The sequence below is a fragment of the Solanum verrucosum genome, unplaced genomic scaffold (assembly GCF_900185275.1).
Source record: "Solanum verrucosum unplaced genomic scaffold, falcon-dt-bn FXZP01000009.1, whole genome shotgun sequence".
Classification (NCBI taxonomy): domain Eukaryota; kingdom Viridiplantae; phylum Streptophyta; class Magnoliopsida; order Solanales; family Solanaceae; genus Solanum; species Solanum verrucosum.
This window is the reverse complement of record NW_026020231.1, coordinates 243,370-266,003: the sequence shown is the minus strand read 5'-3', so window position 1 is coordinate 266,003 and position 22,634 is coordinate 243,370. Positions and strand designations below refer to the sequence as shown.

At 30.7% G+C, this 22,634-nt stretch overlaps 4 protein-coding genes across 4 annotated transcripts in view; all 4 read left to right on the top strand.

The window, feature by feature from the left end:
• LOC125832105 (rac-like GTP-binding protein 3) overlaps positions 1-22,634 on the top strand; it is a 235,728-nt gene that overhangs the window by 122,006 nt on the left and 91,088 nt on the right. The gene's annotated exons all lie outside the window — the stretch shown is intronic.
• Positions 1,056-1,469, top strand: LOC125832175 (putative RING-H2 finger protein ATL49). Its single transcript, XM_049511326.1, has one exon. It carries the CDS (start codon positions 1,056-1,058, stop codon positions 1,467-1,469), a length of 414 nt encoding a protein of 137 aa, XP_049367283.1.
• On the top strand, positions 8,848-11,460 carry LOC125832087 (UDP-glycosyltransferase 90A1-like). The gene is made up of 2 exons (XM_049511224.1): positions 8,848-9,460; positions 10,403-11,460. Exons 1-2 carry the CDS (start codon positions 8,848-8,850, stop codon positions 11,182-11,184), a joined length of 1,395 nt encoding a protein of 464 aa, XP_049367181.1. The 3' UTR covers positions 11,185-11,460.
• On the top strand, positions 13,280-20,335 carry LOC125832173 (UDP-glycosyltransferase 90A1-like). Its single transcript, XM_049511324.1, has 2 exons — positions 13,280-14,609; positions 20,274-20,335. The coding sequence occupies exons 1-2, from the start codon at positions 13,280-13,282 to the stop codon at positions 20,333-20,335; spliced, it is 1,392 nt and encodes a 463-aa protein (XP_049367281.1).

The window sequence follows — 22,634 nt, the reverse complement described above, 5'->3', positions numbered from 1 at the left end:
TTTTAATGTTATATATATGTGTGGAGGTCTCACACATTTTCATTTTTTTCAACTTCAATCAAATATTGTCCCAACAAATCTAATATTTTAATAATATATATGTGTGGAGGTTTCACACACATAATGGGTGCGACTTTAATTCTCATTGTCCCACTACTCCCTTCCACTTCCTTAATCCCTCGGTACAGGAGTGCATCTAAATATATATATATTATAATATACAAACGTATTCATAATCAGAGGTCTCGAGCTTGAGTCTTTGAATATACGAAATTTTTTGTTGAAAGTGTCAGCTCAAATATAGTACGTAATTCAATTTTAGTCAAAACTTCTTTGTTTAAATTTTACATTGAAATAAGAAATTCACTTGATATATATAAATAATTTTGAATTTTGACTTCACCTATAACATAATGTAATGGTAGAAAATAATAGCCTCCCTTAGTATAACCATTATTGGTGCACCATACTATCATCACAACACATCACTCTCAAATAATAATAATATATTTAATATAATTTCATCCGATTAAATTTTAAAAATATGGGATATAGATAAATTTTACTTCAATAATAGACCTCGACAAAAAAGCTATAAATTAGGCCCATTTATGATTCACATTTCTGATACCTTAATAGAAGTACTAAACAAAAACACCAAAGTACGCCAGGCGTACTACAAATCAATTTACCTTCAAATTCTTATTTTCCTTTTTTCCCTAAGCGAGCAGCGTAATTTTGGATTCGCGCCGAACACAATAAATTCTTTGCTTTACTCTGTCAGAGCTTTTTCACCACCACATAAAACAAAAAACAGAAAAGGAAAAACTTTAAAAATCCCAAAGATGATGAGTAGTGTTAAGTGTGTATACTTCCAATAACTCAGACTCTTACTTCATGCTTTTCTTCTCTATTATTTCCCCTTCTAATTCTTATCGAAAAATTCAAAATCATGTTTCTCTATCCTTATTTCAACCAAGCTGCTACGTGTTATTGATCACATCAATTTAATTGAATTGCTCACTCTCTAGGTGTTTGCTAAAAAGAGTATGGTAATGGAAATTGTGGTCTCTGTTATGTTGCTGTTAGTTGGTATAGCAGTTTTGGTGTTCATTCATGTTTGTATAGTTGGGAGAGCTTTCACTAGCAGAAATGGAATCAACGGTACGATCTTTAACCAGATAAATGTGAACAGACATACAAGTATGTCACAAGAGGATATAAAGAAATTACCCTGTTTTGATTACAAAATGGAATCTACGAGCCCTGTGGATTGTGCTGTGTGTTTAGAGAATTTCAAAGTTGGTGAAAAGTGCAGACTACTACCAAAGTGCAATCACAGATTTCATGTTCAATGCATTGATTATTGGTTACAGAAAACAGCTATTTGTCCAATCTGCAGAGCAAGTGCTAAATCAATATTAGAAACAGAGGAACAAAGCAATGATGTTGCACTTGAAATGACTTAAAAGATACTACTAGTATTTATTTTTGTTTATCTGTTCTGTTGTGTTCTGGGAGAGAGCTAAAAAAGTGTTTTATTTACATCATAAATTATGGGGAAAATTAAGACAAAAGTTTTTTTCCAGATATTTCTTTCCATAGCCATGTAGTATGTATTATTTTATTTTTATTTTTCAAATTGTAATGATTTGTTTCATTAATGCTATCAGCTATTCAATTGCTTTTGTTATTTTCTCCTTCTAGAAATAAAAAAGACAGGGCCCGGAGAGAGTGACCTTCCCCATTAGTTGCCATTTGCCAAGAAAAAAAAATTTAAAAAGATATGTATGGTAGTGAATGAGGTTTTTTTTTTTTAATTAAAGATCTCGGTTTTGAGTTCTAGATATTAAAAAGTTTTAGATGAGAACTTGAAAAGTGTTTTTATATATCACAGAAATTAGATTAGTTGAACTCCAATACACATACAGAACACCAAATGAAAAAAAGAAGTTAAAAGACAATATTTATCCACATTTTGGCCTGCCTCATTAGTGTATAAGATTTTCACACTATCAAACTAGATAACTTACAACAACAAATAAATTTTAGTAGCAAGTCTGATACAGTTACATAAAAAGTAAGGAATAATGATTCTACACTATCCATATATGTTAACTTATAAATGCATATTCATTATCTAATCATATTTATTACTATATTATAATTGTATAATAATTTATCATTTAAACATGATAATTTGGTGTATACATCTAGTTGAGTTATTTTAGTCAAATATACAATCGACTAAATTGTTTGGAATAATGCTTTATCGAAGCAAGATATATGTGAGTCATGGATGAGAGAATTTTTGAAAGTAATATCGAATTTTTGGGAGCTTAAGATTAATAATCTAATCATTAGTTTTGTTGATCATACAATGAGGCATGATTGATTATCATAGCTTTCGTTCTAAGTGTGTCTAATGTCTGGAAATTGACAATAATTAGTTATTACTTGTAATAATAGGAAGATAAATTCATATCTATGTATTTACACTATGTGCGTGTGTGTTCGCTTATATGTTATTTCATTCATTTTCCATATCAGACTTGATCTAAAGAGTTAGGTGTTATAATGAATTAACTGAATTTGATGATATAAAAAGTAAATTTTCAACTCTCGCTTATTAACTTTTTTCAAAATTTCTATGAGAGAATTTCAAAAAATGATCAACATTGTGTTCAGCCCATTCTTTGCCCTTTAGAGAATTTGATGATGAAAATGGCCCAACTAAAATAAGGGGTTAGCTCTGTGTTGTGATGAGAAGAGGCCCATTTCTGATTATACTATGGAGCTAGTGGCTAATTCTGAAAAGGTAATAACAATACACATTAATTTTTAGGGAAAATTACTTATATACACACATTTACTTACCTTAATATCCATTTATCCCTACCTTTTTTTAAAATTTCAAAAATCCCTTAATTCTCCCAATACATAAAATCTTTCAGATACATAAATATTTCACTCATATTTTCAGCCTACACCCACGTTTCCCACTCCCCATTTCACTCCTCCATTTTATTCCTAAATTCTCTCCACTTCTTTAGCAGTTACAAATTTCAAATTCATTTTGATTTTCAGAAGATATCTCTCTCAAGTTTATCAATTAATCTATTTTTGAATTTCAAATCTTTTCTATTTCCAATTAATGATTTCAAATTATTCAAGAGGTAGATTTCTTTCCATCACTTCAATTTTTGATTTCTTTTATTATTATTTTTTAATATTTTCATCTTAAAAAATAAAAATAAAATTACCTCTGCCCCCTGCCCTCATTGAAATCTTATTGAACCTTTGTAATTTTAGTTAATCATATTGTCATTGAAAATTTTTCTTGAAAAATATTTATTTTCTTTTAATGTTTCTACTATTGAAAAACGTCCAAAAAAGAAGAAGAAAAAAGTTGGATCTGCCATAGCACGGCCATCACAATCAAAGATACAGATTTTTAATGTATCTCGTTTATTTTGAGTCTTAAATTAGTCTTTGTTAGTGTTATCATTGATCTAATACATCACTGCTACAATAACCTTTGTTTTATGCAATGTATAATGTTCATATGTAAGGTATTGATACATAACTCTAATGTTGTTGAATCTTTGATTAGTGTTTATCACGTTCAATAGAAAATGTACCTGATACATAAACTTTGTGTTATTTATCACACACACAAAAAAGAAGCTATTTTGAAACAATTACATGTATACTGTATTTTTTTATATTTTAAAATATAGTATTTCTCAAACAAAATAAGATACATAAATAATAATGTACCATACACTAATTTTTTAGTTATGATACGTAAATTCAAATTTATACTAAATATATCTGATACATAACAATTACCAAACAATAATGTATCAATCTCAAACTTAAAATCTTATAGGCAACACTTTCTTATTTAATGTATCTAGTAGAAATACAACACTTTAAATTGAAAGGATCTTCATGATCTCAAACAAAATAAGATACATAAATAATAATGTATCATGCACTAATTTTTTAGTTATGATACATAAATTTGAATTTATACTAAATGTATCTGATACATAACAATTACAAAATACTAATGTATCGATCTCAAACCTAAAATCTAATGGGCAACACTTTCTTATTTAATGTATCTAGTAGAAATACAATACTTATCAATTTAAATTGAAAGGACCTTCATGATGTATCTTCTCAAAAAATTTGATAATTTTGAATCAAAATTGAAAGAATCTTCAATGAACTAGGAGAATAATTTTGAAACTCGAAATTTTCAACAATTTTGAATCAAAACGGAAAGGATCTTCAATGAACTGGAGAAGAATTTTGAATGTCAAAATTTTCGACAATCTTGAATCAAATCGAAAGGATATTCGATGAACTTGAAGATTCACAAAAGAAATCGTTTGTCCAACAACAATTCCATCACTTTTGTGTCCTTCATAACTCACCTCGTTTATCCAAAATTTTGACAAAAAATTTTATGAAACAGAGAGAACGATGAACAAGAAGAAGAAATTTATTTTTTGAATTTTTTGGTTTGTTACACTATAGGATTTTGAATTCTTGACAATAATTTGGAATGGAATAACATAATTTATGGGATCTTAATTTGATTTTCAGCTATTTTTTCCCCTTAATTAGTGCAACAAATGGATACTATGAGATCTTAATTTGATTTTTCAGCTTTTTTTTCCTTAATAAGTGTAACAGATTGATACATAATGTATCAGCAATAATGTATCCGAATCCTTAATTATGTATCCGAAATGCCTAAAAATATGGGATTTATGTAATTACAAAAATAATAGGGATAGAAGGTAATTTAAGTTTTACACTATGATATTTATGTAAGTTATAATTTTTATGTAATCTTGTATAAATAATGGTGGTTAATTAATGTGTATTTCTATATCAACTTATCGTTTCATCATCGTAGTAAAGTTACGGTGTGATAAGATATATTTACACGCAAAAGTAGAAATCACAATTCGCAAGTTTGAACATTTTAAGATGTCTTTTTGTCTTCATCACATTGATATAAGAAGAATTGTAGCTTATAATATTGATAGTGTACTTTTTGAATATCTGAATCGTTATTTAAAACATCGAATTAATCCAATTCAATTCTATTTTAAAGATTAGTCAAATTGACTCTTGCGAAGCGAAACATGACAACTAATATGAGAGATGCGCAAGAAGTATATTTAAGTCAATAAACACCGTTGGGAAACTATACATACTATCATTTGTTTGTTTTGATATGCCTTGTATATCTTGTCGCAGTTTACCTTCTATTAAACATGAGATATGTTTTTGTTCGAGTTGATTCATAAGATGGTCACTCAACTAATAGTTTTTATTTCAAAAAATTATCGTTCTTCTTTTTCAACAATTTAAAGAAATTATTTTTTTGAGATATATAATGACTATTAATTGAGTGACTATCTCAAAAATCTACCCATATTTGCCTTGGCTTACAATGTCTTCTAGTTGTAAGTATAAGAGTTGAACAAGACAAATTTAATAAGTCGCCATAGTTGTATAAGAGATATACCGTCGCAAGACTGAAATCGACTCACTAAATATGTGCAATTGATTTAAATTAAATAGATTATCCATTTATGAAGAATAGTAATATTGACGTAAGAAAAATCTATTTCTAATAGATCGTTTTATTTTTTTTAAAAATCAAATATATATATGAAAACGTCCTTTGGCAGTTGCACTATTTCCCAACGACTTTTAAACATTATTTGGGGAAGTATCATTATTTTAAATTTTGGGTCAGGCTAATAACAAGATCATCTTGACCTAGCTAGAATTTGTGTTACAAGTTTGACTATTTCTTCCATGCTTATGATATTGAGTTAAATCTCGTAGCAAGTGCAATCCTTATGTTTAGTTAGGAATAACGTGACTCCTATTTCCTCGTTTAGGTTGCTTTCGAAAACGCAAACACAAGTGATATAGAATTATCCTCATATTGAGTTAAGTCCCGTAACTAGCATAATCCTTATGTTTTTGTTGGAAATCGCATGACTTATATCTTCTCCTCTCTTCTCGAAAGCTATACATAATACATCATCATAATCAGCTACCAATCAATTATTTTAGTAATATATCATATTATTATTATTATTATTATTATTATTATTATTATTATTATTATTATTATTATTATTATTATTATTATTATTGTTATTATTGTTATTATTATTATTATTATTATTATTATTATTATTATTATTATTATTATTATTATTATTATTATTATTATTAAAGATAGATAGCATTAATTAAAAGCAGAATAGTGTGGAAGCATGGTTGCCAACTTGCCATAGTACTAGTCACCATGCCTGGGCATTAACTCCGAAGAGATCTGCCACCAAATTAAAGTTTACAATTATATGCATGTTCCTTGCATCTTTATCTTGTGTTATTTTAATAATACATTCTAAAATAAAACAATATAATACACCTCGGAAAAAATACAAATTTTAAAAAATTAATTAATCACAACTAAGTGATAAGTTTTATATTCACAAAATAACTCCTCCAATGTCAAACCCTCGAATTCTCTATCTGGACCGGATTTTAAATATTGATTGTGTCGTCTACAAGATTAAATGACAAAATGGACTTGGACTTCATCAAACTATTTGGTTAATTCCTCTTGTCTCTTTCATTTCGATTGATAAATACGATATTGATCGATTTGTTAAATTAAATATTGGCGTCATACGAATATTTGCTACTCTCTGTTTAATAATAGTTGTCAATTATTGATTTGATACACCCCTTAAGAAACAATAAATATTAGGGGTGATATTAATATATTATTCTTTGATTTTATTAAATTTAATGATTTTAAAAATGTGTTAGATGATAAATAATAATATTTAATAGCAAGGATAAAATAGACACAAAAGTAAATTATCTCTTGATTTTCTAAATTAGACAACTATTTTAGTATAATGGACAACTATTTTTGAGATACTTTTATTTATAATACTTATTTTGAAATGAAAAAAAAATAATTAAAAAAGATACATAGATGAATAAGATTGAAAAAATGCAAAGTTTAAAAATGACATCTCCTTGAAAGTCGTCTTCTCTTAATTAATTACCAGTACGTACGTATGATAGTGAGAAGTGATAAATAAATATAGTCCACCATTATTACTGAAAGTCAAACGTGCTGCCAATTTTACTCAATTCATAAATGAGGATATGTGGATGTGACTAATATTATTGCTCTATCATTTGTAGGTTCTCCCCAGTGTCCTTCAATTTTGGTTGTGCATAAATAGATATTTAAATCTATATAAAATTGAACAATTAAACACACACATTCTACAATGTGAAATAGTTAAGAATCTCATTAAAAGGAAGGATACATATTATTATTATTATTTTTTAAATCCCAACAATTCTTTTAAATTTTGAAAAATTTACTTAAACAATGAAAAACATTTCGACAATTTAATTACTAAATATGAACTAAAGAGAGTAGTACATAAATTAAACTATATTTGTAATCATAAGTAAATTACTGTCATGTTGTCATACTACAACAAAAACAACTTTTGACAGCAATAAATAAACACATTAATAAAGAGTACTAAAGTCTTTACCAGCATTAGTTAAGTGTCATTAGATTCAATGTTACTAAAGGTTTTAGGGACATATACAAAGAGTGTTAATTGCCGCTAAAATATATATTCAGCATATTGTCGTTAATTAATTACCGCTAAAATTATTTTTATGTAGTGATCATGCTTTTAATCATTCAAATTACCAACAAATGAACTATATATCATTTGATTCTGCTATCATTCACAAAATATTAATTGTGATGTCTTAAATCATAGAAATTTTCTAACAAACGTTGGTGTTATTAGTACAAAATAATACACGCCTAATTAGCAGAGCAAAAGGCCAAAGAAGCTGCTTGTCCACTATGAATAAGTCATGCACGGAAATATTGACTTAAATTATTGAATTAAAAGCTTGTATACTTTTGACTTAAATTAACACACAAATTTAAAATTTCAAAAATTACTCCCTCTATTCCATATTAACTTAATTTGTGAGGCGATACACATTTATTAAAAAAAAACATTTAAGGACATAATTTAAATCATATTTTCCACTATTACCTCCAGTGAAATCATAAATATAAATTTGTAAGTAGTGTAATTTATCTCTTAGAAAATATAAAACTTCAATAAATGAAATGACAAATATAAAAAAAATTCAAATATCCATCTCTAACTTTAAACAATGAAAAACCTTCAAAAATTCAATTAATATAAAATAGAGTAATTTATTTCTCGAAACTCCATGTATACTCTCACCAAATTTGGAAACTTTGAAGTTTGAATAATTACTCATATTTAATTCATTCGATTCAAAAATAAATGATATTTTAAGTTTGGACAAATGAATTAATTCACTTATTCCTAAATGTTAAGAGGAATTTGACTAAAATATTTTTATTTATGAGTTTTTCCTTTTTTTTGGAAAACATAATGTGTAAGAGCTAATTTAGAAAAAGGATCTAAATACCATGTTGATTTTATGTAAGAAGAACCTCAGCCCTATCCTCTAAATCCGCCCCCACCCGATTGTTGGTCAAATTTCAGTAAGTTTATTAATTATGGCTGATTAAATTTTGTTTAATCTAAATAAAAAAAATTGAGATATATTTATATTTAATCCAAGTGGAGAACTAAGCTATGCCTATCGTCCAAACCACGTGATTGCTATGCTATATATATTTAACATCACCCCCTTTGCTTAGATATCAATCAAATCCATTTCATTCTGCCAAAAAAAAAGAATTAAAAAATGGGCACAGTTGCATCACCCCACTTTGTGATATTTCCTTTCATGTCTCATGGTCACACCATCCCTCTCCTCCACCTCGCCACTCTTTTACGACACCGTTTTATCACCGTCACCATCTTCACCACCCCCGTTAACGCCCCCTCCATCAGCGATTTTCTACAAGACGCATCCATCTCTGTTATCGAACTCCCTTTTCCTAAAGACGTACATGACATCCCTCCTAATGTTGAAAATACTGAAAAGCTTCCTTCCATGTCTTATTTCTATCCATTCGCTAGAGCTACAAAGCTGATGCAGCCGCTCTTCGAGCAGGCTCTATCAGCTTTGCAACATCCACCTACATGTGTTATATCTGATGCGTTTCTTGGGTGGACTCAAGAGTCTGCCCAAAAATTTGGTATCCCAAGGTACTTTTTCTTTGGTATGAGTGTTTTCGCCACGACTATGTATCAACTTATTGGGATAGAACGTCCTCATGCTGAAACTATTTCAGCAGACGAGAGTTTTACGTTTTCAAGTTTTCCATGGTTGAAGTTCACAAGAAATGATTTTGAACCTCCGTTTGGAGACCTTGAGCCAAAAGGTCTAGCCGTGGACTTTATGATGGAGCAAGGTACGTATTTTTGCAGATCAGATCATATAGTATAATGTTTTAAGATTTTTTGCATATCTTAATAAGCGGTGACCCTTCACATGTTCATTTAATAACTTCTCATGGGCAAACACGTGAAAATATATGTTTTGCGTATTCCAAGATCCATACATTAATATATGTTGAAATTTAGGTGATTCACTCATCAAAATTTAAAGTCATTGGAGAGATATAAACACTCTTAGGATACTTGATCAGTTTCAATTTTTTATGTGATTGTTTAACTGAGCATAGAGTTTTTTTTTTTTAAAATATAGAGTTTTATAATTTGTTTGGTGAATCTTTTGAAAAGTAAATATTTTTGAAAGTTGAAGTGTTTGATTAAGATTTTTGAAAAAGAAAGAAAAGTAAATATTTTTGAGCAGCCATAGAAGTATGGACCTTTTGACGTTCAGAAGCTAAAAAATACTATTTCCGTCTTATTTTATATGTCACCTTTTTACTTTGCACTTGCATTAAGAAATGATGTAACTTTACCCTTCTGCCCTATTTAATGTTTTCTTAAGTCAACTTTATTAATAAATGATAAGATTAATTATCTATTGTAACAAGGGTATAATAGGCAAAATATGGTAATTTATACATAAATTCTATAAAATAACAAGTATCGTGGTCCAGCTATTTATAAAAAGGGATGACATATAAATGGGACGGAGGGCGTATAACATTTTGATCATTCCCAAATTACTTTGGCAAAAGTATATGTAAATAAATTAGTTAAACACATATTGGTACTTCTCAGAAAGAAAGAATAATTCAAAATAAGTAAGATATAAGAAATTTGACCAAATGAGTTATTGAATATTTATGTAGTTATAATTTAAATATTTTAAAGTTAAATTATTGTAAATATTGAAAGGTAACATTTGAGATTGAATGAGTTTATTTATTTATGTTGAACAGCTATTTCCTTTTCAAAGAGCAGTGGCATGATCATCAATACCTTTTACAAACTAGAACCAAGATTTGCAGACTATTTCAACAAACATCTGGGACCGAAATCATGGTGTGTTGGACCTCTTTGCCTAGCCAAGCGGGCAATGACAGCAACACTCTCACAAACAGACGAAACATGGATGCAATGGCTCAATAATAAATTGACAGAAAAACAGCCTGTTATGTACGTAGCATTTGGTACTCAAGCAGAAGTTTCCGCTGAACAAATACAGGAAATCGCAAAGGGTCTAGAAGCATCCAACACATGTTTCATATGGGTGACAAGACAAAATGTTCTCGAGAATTTACAGGGGTTTGAAAACAGAGTAAAAAACAGAGCATTGATAGTTAAAGAATGGGTTGATCAGAATCAAGTGTTGAATCACAAAAGCATTAAAGGGTTTTTGAGTCATTGTGGATGGAACTCTGTTGTGGAAAGTATATGTGCTAAAGTGCCTATTTTGGCACTACCATTTATGGCTGAGCAACACTTAAATGCAAGAATGGTGACGGAAGAAATTGGGGTGGGATTGAGGATTATGCCGAGAAATGGATCAGTGAGGGGTTTTGTGGAAGCTGAAGAAGTTGAGAAAATGGTGAGAGAGTTAATGGAAGGTGAAAAGGGTGAAATGGTGAGGAAGAAAGCGAAGGAATTGGGAGAAAATGCAGAGGAAGCTATGAAAGAAGGTGGCTCATCTTGGTCCACTTTAGGCCTCCTTATTGATGATGCCTGCGCCCGAAAACTTTGAAATCCAAAATCGGCCAGAATTTGAAGTTGATAGATTACTATTAATTTGCCATTGAAATCATAGTTCGTTTAAGTTACTAAATTGTATAATGAATTTTCTAATACAAGTAGTAAGCTCATCTAAATCCGCATCCGTACCAAATGTAGCTCCGTCCTGCTTGTTAGTGATGGATAATCTAGCGTAGGTTATTTAAGAGCTACATGTTCTTCCCTGTTGATGTTTAAAGCCTTTTGAGTATATTGTTGTGCTCAATAATGTATAAGCCGTTTGCTTTAATTTGATCATCTAATAAGGAGTTTATGGTATAGTTTTTTTTTAACTAATCTGACTAAATTTGAATTCGCGCGAAAAGATTTCAACACTCTCATACAAAGGCGGCTCTATATCCAATCAGTTTATGGTATAGTTGATTGTGCTACAAGAATAGGTGGGCACCTTCTCCTATAATAAAGGGAAATTAAATCTCCCATTAATTGGTGCGGCTAACTTTGTTTTTCCTGTTTGTTTTTTTTCTTTTCCTAATAATAATTAAGTATTTTAGATTGCTACATTTAAGACAATATGAGCAGACTTTTTTTGAAAATTTGAAGGGAGACCTGACTACTGCCACAGTACCACTTGATCAATAAGAGCCAACAACGAGACCAGAAATAGACACATCAATTAATAATAACGGTAAAACAGTATCCTCGATTGTTACATACGGACTACGAAGAATATGTTCAGCTATATTTAATTTTTTATGAGATAATTACACTGTATCTGCAACGCATAAAGTCACTTCACATAAATTGGTCCAAATGAGGAGTTTAAGGGTCGTAGAACGCTATCATGGGGCCACAACCTCCTTCCTCACCCCCCAAAAATACAAACTCAAAGCGAGATGATAAATTTCTTTCATATTGAGAATAAGTCTTCTCTTCTTTTTAAAAAAAAAAAATTAGTATTACGAGTCTTTTTTGAAATGAGGAAGTACTATACAATGGGGTTAGTCTGATAATTCATATTTCTAATACTCTTTGTATTTCTAGAGTTTGGAGCCTAAGGTAAAAAAAATTTTAATCCAAAAATTTAAAGAGATAACGAAAAGGAACAAACCAAATGGATAAAGGTGTAGAGACAGTGGTGTACACAGAAATTTTTTCAAGCCATTTCACCTTTTAATATATACATACGTTTACTATTATACCTCTTTTTCAAAAAGTAAAATAAAAAAATATATTAAGTTAAATCTGATTTCATTAAAAATAATAGTATTAAATATTTTGTTAATATAAAATGTCTAGAGAAGAAAAAATAAAAAGCAAAAGAAGAAAAGAAAATATATCAAACAATACTACCCTCACTCAAGAATTGCAATTACTATGACTGAGCGGCACATACTTTTATGTTAAAAGTTAACACTGTATTTTATATATCTTGGTTTATTTCGGTCATTTAATTATTTATATATATATATATATATATATATATATATTTCTGACGAAGCCATGTCTCGTGACACCCTTGAACCTTCCTAGATCCGCCCTGTGTAGAGGACACCACACATTACCATAAAAGTGCAATTTTAAAATCACAAGATTAATAAAAAAAATCAATACATTTGATATATTTTTACATTAAAAATTCTTCTTTATTTTTCTTAATTTTGTGTTAAATTAAAATAGGTCAAACAAATAAAATATTTATATATGTCTCATATATTTTCTCCGCAAAATAGTCACACTCCGGCAAATTTTTTTTATTAAACAAGCAATGATTGATTTGATAATAGATACGCTAGAAATTCATACTCTTTAAGGCTACTTCTCAATAAGATTTCTATTGAATTAATTGAGAAGAGACAAAATCCAAGTTGACTCAGCTTATTGCCACCATCCACTAGTCAATACACGCACTCTCATCGTTATATGTTATATTTAACTATTTTATCACACTACTTTATTACTTAATTGAGATGTTATATTACTTCAGTAATTTTTTTAAGATTAAAAGTGATAAGTAAAACCGAACCAAGGATATATTATATTTAACACCATTCAATTCCCATTGCTTAGATATCAATCAAATCCATTTTCATTCGCAGCAAAAAAGAATGGAGAGAGTTGCATCACCACACTTTGTGATATTTCCTTTCATGTCTCATGGTCACACCATCCCTCTCCTCCACCTCGCCACTCTTTTGCGCAACCGTTTCATCAGCGTCACCATCTTCACCACCCCCGTTAACGCCCCCTCCATCCGCGATTTTCTACAAGATGTATCCATCTCTGTTATCGAACTCCCATTTCCTAAAGACGTACAAGGCATCCCTCCTGGTGTTGAAAATACTGCGAAGCTTCCTTCCATGTCCTATTTCGGTCCATTCATTACTGCTACAAAGCTGATGCAGCCGCTCTTCGAGCAGGCTCTATCAGCTTTGCAGCATCAACCTACATGTGTGATATCTGACGTATTTCTTGGATGGACTCAAGAGTCAGCCGAAAAATTTGGTATCCCGAGGTACTTCTTCTCTGGTATGAGTGTTTTCGCCATGACTATATGTCAACTTATTGGGATAGAACGTCCTCATGCTGAAACAATTTCAGCAGACGAGTCTTTTACGTTTTCAAGTTTCCCATCGTTGAAGTTCACAAGAAATGATTTTCAACCTCCGTTTGGAGACATTGAGCCAAAAGGTCCAGCCGTGGATTTTATGATAGAGCAAGGTATTTCCATTACGAAGAGCCGTGGCATGATCACCAACAGCTTTTACCAACTTGAACCAAGATTTGCAGACTATTTCGACCAACACCTCAGACCAAAATCATGGTGTGTTGGGCCTCTGTGCTTAACCAAGCGGCCCATTAAAGCAGCACTCTCTCAAACTGATGAAACATGGAGGCAATGGCTAAACAATAAATTGACAGAAAAACAGCCTGTTCTGTACGTAGCTTTTGGTACTCAGGCAGATATTTCTGCTGAGCAAATACAAGAAATTGCAAAGGGACTTGAATTATCCAACACATTTTTCTTATGGGTGACAAGGCAAAATGTTCTCGAACATTCGGCAGGGTTAGAGGACAGAGTAAACAGAGCATTAATAGTGAAAGAATGGGTTGATCAGAATGAAGTATTGAATCACAAAAGCATCAAAGGGTTTTTGAGTCATTGTGGATGGAACTCTATTTTGGAAAGTATATGTGCTAAAGTTCCTATTTTGGCACTACCCTTTATGGCTGAGCAGCATGTAAATGCAAGAATGGTGACGGAGGAAATCGGGGTGGGATTGAGAATTATGCCGAGAAATGGATCAGTGAGAGGATTTGTGGAAGCTGAAGAAGTTGAGAAAATGGTGAGAGAGTTAATGGAAGGTGAAAAGGGAGAAATAGTGAGGAAGAAAGTGAAGGAATTGGGAGAAAATGCAGAGGAAGCTATGAAAGAAGGTGGTTCGTCTTGGTCCACATTAGGCCTCCTTATTGATGATGCATGCGCCAGAAAACTTTGAAATCCGAATGGGCCAGAATTTGAAGTGTGATGGATTACTATGAATTTGCCATCGAAATCATAGTTCATTTAAGTTACTGAATTCTATAATGAATTTTCTAATACAAATACAAGTAGTAAGTTCGTCTAAATAGCATGCACAAGTTGCCCCCAAACAGCCAAGTGATAATACAGCATTGCACATCACAAACAATATGAATGGAAGTCGTTCAGGGAAGAAATAACATGGTCCAATGTTTGAGAAGAAAACGAATTCCACTGTTGATGTTTTAAGCCTTTGAGCATATTGTTGTGTTCAATAATGTATAGCCGTTTGCTTTAATTTGATCATCTAATAAGGAGTTTACGGTATAGTTTTTTTTTGTTACCGAGTTCTGACTAAATTTGAATTCGCTTGAAAATGTCTCAGCTCTCTCATACAAATGCTACTCTATACCCCATCAGTTTATGGTATAGTTGATTGTGCTACAAGAATAGGTGGGTACCTTTTGTGTAAGTCTTTCTCCTACAAGAAAAGGAAATTTAATCTCCCATTAATTGGTGCGGCGTGTAAGGTCAAACTCTTATGTTATTAACTTTGTTTTTTTTTCTTTTCCTAAGAATAATTAAGTATTTTAGATTGCTACATTTAAGACAATATCAGCAGACTTTTTTGAAAATTTGAAGGGAGACTTGAATACTGCCACAGTAACATTTGATAAAATATCCGCATGAAATCAAATCTTGTGTGCTAATATATATTTTCTCCGCAAAATAGTCACACTCAGGCAAATTTTTTACTCCCTCCGTCCCTATTTACTTGTCCATATTTCCTTTTTTAGTTGTCCCTATTTAGTTGTCCATTTTGACAAATCAAGAAAGGAAAACAAATTTTTTCCTATTATACCCTTATTTACACTTCTTGAAAATTGTAAAAGTGTATGTTGTTTCCCTCCAATTTATTTCACTTTAATTCAAATAAGTGGTTATAATTTTGAAGTGAAAAGTTGTCATAAGGGTAAAATTGTAACTTCACTGTGTTAATCATTGTTGCCTTAATCTGTGTGCCATTTCTAAAGTGGACAACTAAAAAGGGACGGAGGGAGTATTAAACAAGCATTGATTGAAAAAAGATACGCTAGAAATTTCATACATTATAAGACTACTTCTCAATAAGATTTCTATTAAATTAATTGAGAAAGAGACAAATCCAAGTTGACTCAGCTTATGCCCACCGTCCACTAGTCAATACACGTGAATTGTGATTGTTATGTACTCTCATCCTTATTTTTAAATGGAGTTAATATCTTAAAAGATTATTAAACTTTGTGAAATTATCTTGAAAAGTTATTAAACTTTGTTTTGTATTAAAAATGTCACTCAATTTAAATTTTTTATCCTCAAAAATAACTCAATCACATTTATCATTAAATTAAATTTAACATAATAAAATAAAATAAAACTTATGCCATTATAATCATGGACCCATAAATAAAATTATAATCTACTTATTACCCGATGATTCACCCAAAAAATAGTTTCATCTAAAGATTAATATTGTATTATAGAAGCTATTTCAATCCATGTGTTTGCAATTCTTAGTAGAAAACTCTACTCAAACAAGGTGATAATAACATTATGAACTATCGATCTGCTCAATAGGTTAAAGCATAAACATGCAGAACATTATTCTAGGAAATTACAAAAAGATCGACCTTGAACTGCAACTGCAATTTCTAATCGACGGCATTCTTTAACATCATTATTTGCTAATAATTACGTTAATATTGCAGAAATAATTTAGTAGAAAGTACTAATTAATCTAAGTAACTTAATAGATTTTATAATTTTATTCAGTTGTGGGGTTCATAGTTACATGACATTAAAAAGTATTTATTTTGCTATATCAAATTTGTTTTAAGATAAATGAGTTGAGTGATTTTTTAAGATAAAAACTTTAAGTTGAGTGATTTTATTGATACAAAACAAAGTTCAATGATTTTATTAGATAATTTCACATAGTTTAATGACCTTTTAAGATATTAACTCTTTTAAATGTTATAGGCCAAAGTCATATGCGGCCCCTCAAAGTTGTCCTCGTTATTCATTTAGACACTTCAACTACACCTAGTACCTATTGAGCACTTTAATCTTAACAAATTTATACTTATTTAACACAAAATGAAAATCAGTTGAAAGATAAAAGTGTGTGTGTCTCAAACACAAATACATTACTGATGGACCAATAAAATAATGACACGTGGCAATTGAATGCAATTTTTTTTTAATCTCTATTTAAATCATTCAAAAAAAAAAATTAAAATTAAAAAATTATTTTGAATCAACCCACCCCACCCCCAACCCCCTTCTTCTCCTTCTTTTCACCCTTCCACCGGCGGCAACAGGTCGCCAACCAAACTCTCACCTTTTTATTCTTTACCATTGAACCTTACTGTCCATAATCCATTGCCTTTATTTTCTTCCCACTAATAATCAGTTGTTATCATAATTATATAAATAATAATAACAACTTTTATCGGAAAAAATAATCAATTCGTATTATTTTTATCGGAAAAAATGGAGTTTTGTTAGAATATTTGAGATTTAGATCTTTATAATAATGTATGTACGATTTTGTTGCTTTATTGTGGGTTTCATTGCTCTAAAAAATAGAAAATTATAATGCATACTCAACATTACCAAATGCCCAACATAGGGCAAATTTTCCAAATCTAGTGTTTCTGTTGTCTTTAACTTTAAACTAAAATCATTCTTCAATTGATTTATATTATGATTTTATAAAATAATAAAAAAAGAGCGAGAGAAAGAGGAGAACAATGGTTGCAGTTTTGCAGAGGAACATTGTGGGAAGAAGATATGCTTTCATTTATTTCTTTTTTTAAAAAAATAAAAAATTTAAGTGTATAAATGAGAAAATAAAAAAGGAAAAATACTATTTTTATCTGCTTTACGCGCTCAAGGTGTGTGGAGCACACTTTTTTTTGCCATGTCAGCGTTTTGTGTCAAATAGGATTGATTTTTGAACAAATTAAGTATTCAATAGGTACAAACCCTAGTTGAGGTGTCCAAATGAAATATGTGGACAACTTTAAGGGGCCATCGATGACTTAGGCCAATGTTATAATTAACTATTTTATCACACTACTTTATTAATTGAGATGTTATATTACTTCAGTAATTAATATGAAAAAAATATATTACTTTTTTTTTTTTATAAAGGTTAAAAGTGATAAGTAAAATCGAACTAAGGACATATTATATTTAACACCACTCAATTCCCATTGCTTAGATATCAATCAAATCCATTTTCATTCGTAGCGAAAAAAAATATGGACACAGTTGCATCACCACACTTTGTGATATTTCCTTTCATGTCTCATGGTCATACCATCCCTCTCCTCTCTTTTGCGCAACCGTTTCATCAGCGTCACCATCCGCGATTTTCTAAAAGATGTATCCATCTTTATTATCGAACTCTCATTTCCAAAAGACATACAAGGCATCCCTCCTGGTGTTGAAAATGCTGCGAAGCTTCCTTCCATGTCCTATTTCCGTCCATTCATTACTGCTACAAAGTTGATGCAGACGCTCTTTGAGCAGGGTCTATCAGCTTTGCAGCATCCGCCTACATGTGTGATATCTGATGGATTTCTTGGATGGACTCAAGAGTCAGCCGAAAAAATTGGTATCCCGAGGTACTTCTTCTCTGGTATGAGTGTTTTTTGCCATGACTATATGTTGGTGTAGCATTTTAATATTAATAAAAGGCATAATACATAAATATACCCTTTAACTTAGACTCATTTTATATTTATGCCTTCCAACTTTGAAAGTGCACAAATAGACACTTAAACTTGTATAAAATTGAACAAATAGACACGCGAGTCCTACGTGTCACAATACACGTAGGACACAAATTTCCATGTAGGATGCCATGTAGGACGTTTGTGTCTATCTGTTCAATTTTATACAAGTTTAAGTGTCTACTTGTGCACACACAAAGTTAGAGGGCATAAATATGAAATGAGGTCAAGTTAAAGGGCATATTTATGTATTATGCCAATAAAAAAATGTTGCATCAATCTACTATTTTATTATGTGTTGCACATTACATTTGGTGAGCATCAATTTGCACATTGAAGAGCGTTGAGGTTTTGCCTTGGTGCAACATTTGTTTGTCATTGATGGCATTTCATTCCCCCTTAACTCTCATTTAGTTTGTCATAAAAAGTGGAATAAGTTTGTATGAAACTCCTAAAATCACTAACTGTTCATTTCACCCATTATTCTATTTTAATGTCTAATAACTCTTGTAACCTATAAGCCATTCACTTATCTTATTAACTACCCCATTATCTTCCTATTCGGTAATAAGTTTGTATGAAACTCCTAAAACCACTAACTGTTCATTTCACCTATTATTCTATTTTTATGTCTGGTAACTCTTGTAACCTATAAGCCATTCACTTATCCTATTAACTACCCCATTTTCTTCCTATTCATTACAAGAAAGATTTTTTCCTCTATAAATAGTGATGGTCTTATTTTGGTTTTGTAAATAAGAAAGATGAAGAGAACAACAAGAGATGTACAAGAAAATATTGAGAGAAAAGATGAGTAGTATTATATTGTGTATATTGAGTTAGTGAAGTGAAAGAAAGAGTTGAGACAAATAAAATAATTTTAAGTCTTCAACTATATTCACTATATAAAAGAGAGTGATTAAATGTTGAAGGAGGTGTTTTTTTGTTGTGGAGTTTTGGAGTCTTCAACTAATTCGGAGCTTATTGAATTGTACTATGTTGTTGGGCTATTGTATGCTGGAGGGGATAAGTCAAGAGTAATATTGCTGGTCGGTGTAGATTGTGCCGAAGTGGGCTTGAATCTCCTTAAAGAGAACAAGATATCCGCACCTCAGCCTAAAGATTTTTTTAATTCATTTTTATCATTTTATTTTTAACTGTAATTTATTATATTCATGGTATATTACAGGAACACTATATGTTAACTTATTGGGATAGAACGTCCTCATGCTGAAACAATTTCACCAGACGAGTACTTTACATTTTCAAGTTTCCCATGGTTGAACTTCACAAACCGACAAAACATGGATGCAATGGCTCAACAATAAATTGGCAGATATTTCCGCTGAGCAAATACAAGAAATTGCAAAGGGGCTAGAATTATCCAACACTTGTTTCATATGGATGACAAGACAAAATGTTCTCGAGAATTTACAGGGGTTTGAAAACAGAGTATTGATAGTTAAAGAATGGGTTGATCAGAATCAAGTGTTGAATCAGAAAATCATCAAAGGGTTTTAGAGTCACTGTGGATGGAATCTATTTAGGAAAGTGTATGTGCTAAAGTGCCTATTTTGGCACTACCCTTTATGGCTGAGCAGCACGTAAATGCAAGAATGGTGACGGAGGAAATTGGGGTGGGGCTGAGGATCATTCCGAGAAATGGATCAGTGAGGGGTTTTGTGGAAGTTGAAGAAGTTGAGAAAATGGTGAGAGAGTTAATGGAAGGTGAAATGGGTGAAATGATGAGGAAGAAAGTGAAGGAATTGGGAGAAAATGCAGAGGAAGCTATGAAAGAAGGTGGCTCATCTTGGTCCACATTAGGCCTCCTTATTGATGATGCCTGCGCTCGAAAACTTTGAAATCCGAATAGGCCAGAATTTGAAGTTGATGGATTACTATTAATTTGCCACCAAAATCATAGTTCATTGTAGTTACTGAATTTACAAATCTATAATAAATTTTCTAGTACAAATAGGTTAAGTTTGTCTAAATCCGTACCAAATGTAGTTCCGTCCTGCTTGTTAGTAATGGATAATCTATCTTAGGTTATTTAGGAGCTACATGTTCTTCACTGTTGATGTTTAAAGCCTTTGTGCATATTGTTGTGCTCAATAATGTATAACCGTTTGCTTTAATTTGAACATCTAATAAGGAGTTTATGATATAGGTTTTTTTTTACCCATGAAATTCAATTAAATCTTACGTGACATCCTACATGAAAGTCAAAATCTTATATTAACTTTGTTTTTTTTTCTCTTCAACTTGTTTTTTTTCCTTTTCCTAAGAAACATATTTTAGATTGCTACATTTAAGTTATATCAACTGACTTATTTGAAAACTAGATATCCGAGTCTAGGCTAGCACAGGTTCAATGTGTGTTTTTTTTTTTTAGAAAATTGCATATAGTAGCAAACTATTAATTCAAATTAAATGTCATAATCACAGTTTGATTTAATTGAACCCCGTAGCAAACTGTTGTTATTTCGCCTCTCTCCCTGGTGAATCTCGCTCGCCACTCTCGACAGTCTCTCCCTCGCCTCTCTCGCTTTTATACAAACACAAATATATAAAATGTGTTTGTGTTTGTATAAAGCGAGACAAAATTGTATATATACATATATTTTCGTTCCCCTCTCTCCTCTCTCCCCTCTCCCAGATCTCGCTCGCCACTCTCACTTTATACAAACACAAATGTATACATTGCGATTGTGTTTGTATAGAGCGAGAGAAAATTATATATACAGATATAAATACATATATTTTCGTCCTATACACTTATGATTATACAAATACAGATCTTTCCCTGCCCAGTTTTCTTTTGTCTTTCTCTCTTTTCTCGCTTTATACAAACACAGATTATAGAATTGATTCTTTTGTCTTTCTCTCTTTTATCGCTTTATACAAACACAGATTATAGAATTGATTCTTTTGTCTTTCTCTCTTTTATCGCTTTATACAAACACAGATTATAAAATTGATTCTTTTGTATATGTATACCGAAACAGATTATACAATTGCTTCTTTTGTATATATGTATAGCGAAATATACATATTAATAGTCATAACAAACATAAAGTTTGTTATACAGCGCAATTATGCAAACTATAACTATAACATACAAATATGAATTTTGTGTTTGCTATATGTGAAAGTTGTTCTCTCTTTTTTTTGGGAAAATTAGTAAAGTAGTCAAAATCCTAACATAATTTGCTAAAACATCTACAGTATAAAATAATTATTAAAAATGACATTATTTTAGCAAATATAATGTATCCTAATATAATTAATTTACTTTCTTTTTATTTCTCAAATCAGTTACCTAGTTTTACTCTACTACCAATTAATTTACTATCATTTTATTCCTCAAATCAGTTACTAGCTAGTTTGACTCTACTACCAATTAAAAAGTAAAAAAAAAAAGACCCCACATTTTAATATTCTCTCTCTAGGTTTTTACCCAAATCTCTCCACTCTCTCTACTCTCTCTATTGTTTCCACCATTGTTATTTCCTATACTTGTTTAAGAAATTTCTTCGACTTATACGATTTCAACATCTGGCAATTCTTTGTGAAAATTGGGGTATAATATTTAATTGTTCTCTCCTACGTCTGATCATGAGTCAGACCTGCTCCACAACTTTTCTGCTTATTTGGGCTCAAGCGGTTTTCCTATTGGGTTCTAGATCTCCGCCGTCGCTCTATGGATGGTTCCGAAAAGACTCTTCTTGAATCCATGGAACTTGATGAATCAATTGTCAGATCGAAGTTCTTAACATCATTCTCAATTCTAAATAACCAAAATACGGTTTATTTACGTATTCATTATTTAGATATTCATCCTAATTGCATGTGTAAAACAAATTTTTTATTTTATTTTGCTTATTTTGTATTTACAATATCACTTTGTATACCAAATAGTTTGTAGTTAGATCTAATTTTGTATTCGTCCTAATGACATTACCACAAGTTCTGTATTTATACTTGATTCTGTATTCATTCTCAATTCTAAATAACCAAAATACAGTTAATTTATGTTATATGTATTCATTCTAATTGCATCAGTAAAACAAATTTTGTATTTTATTTTGCTAATTTTGTATTTTCAATATCACTTTGTGTACTAGATAGTTTGTATTTAGATTTGATTTAGTATTCATT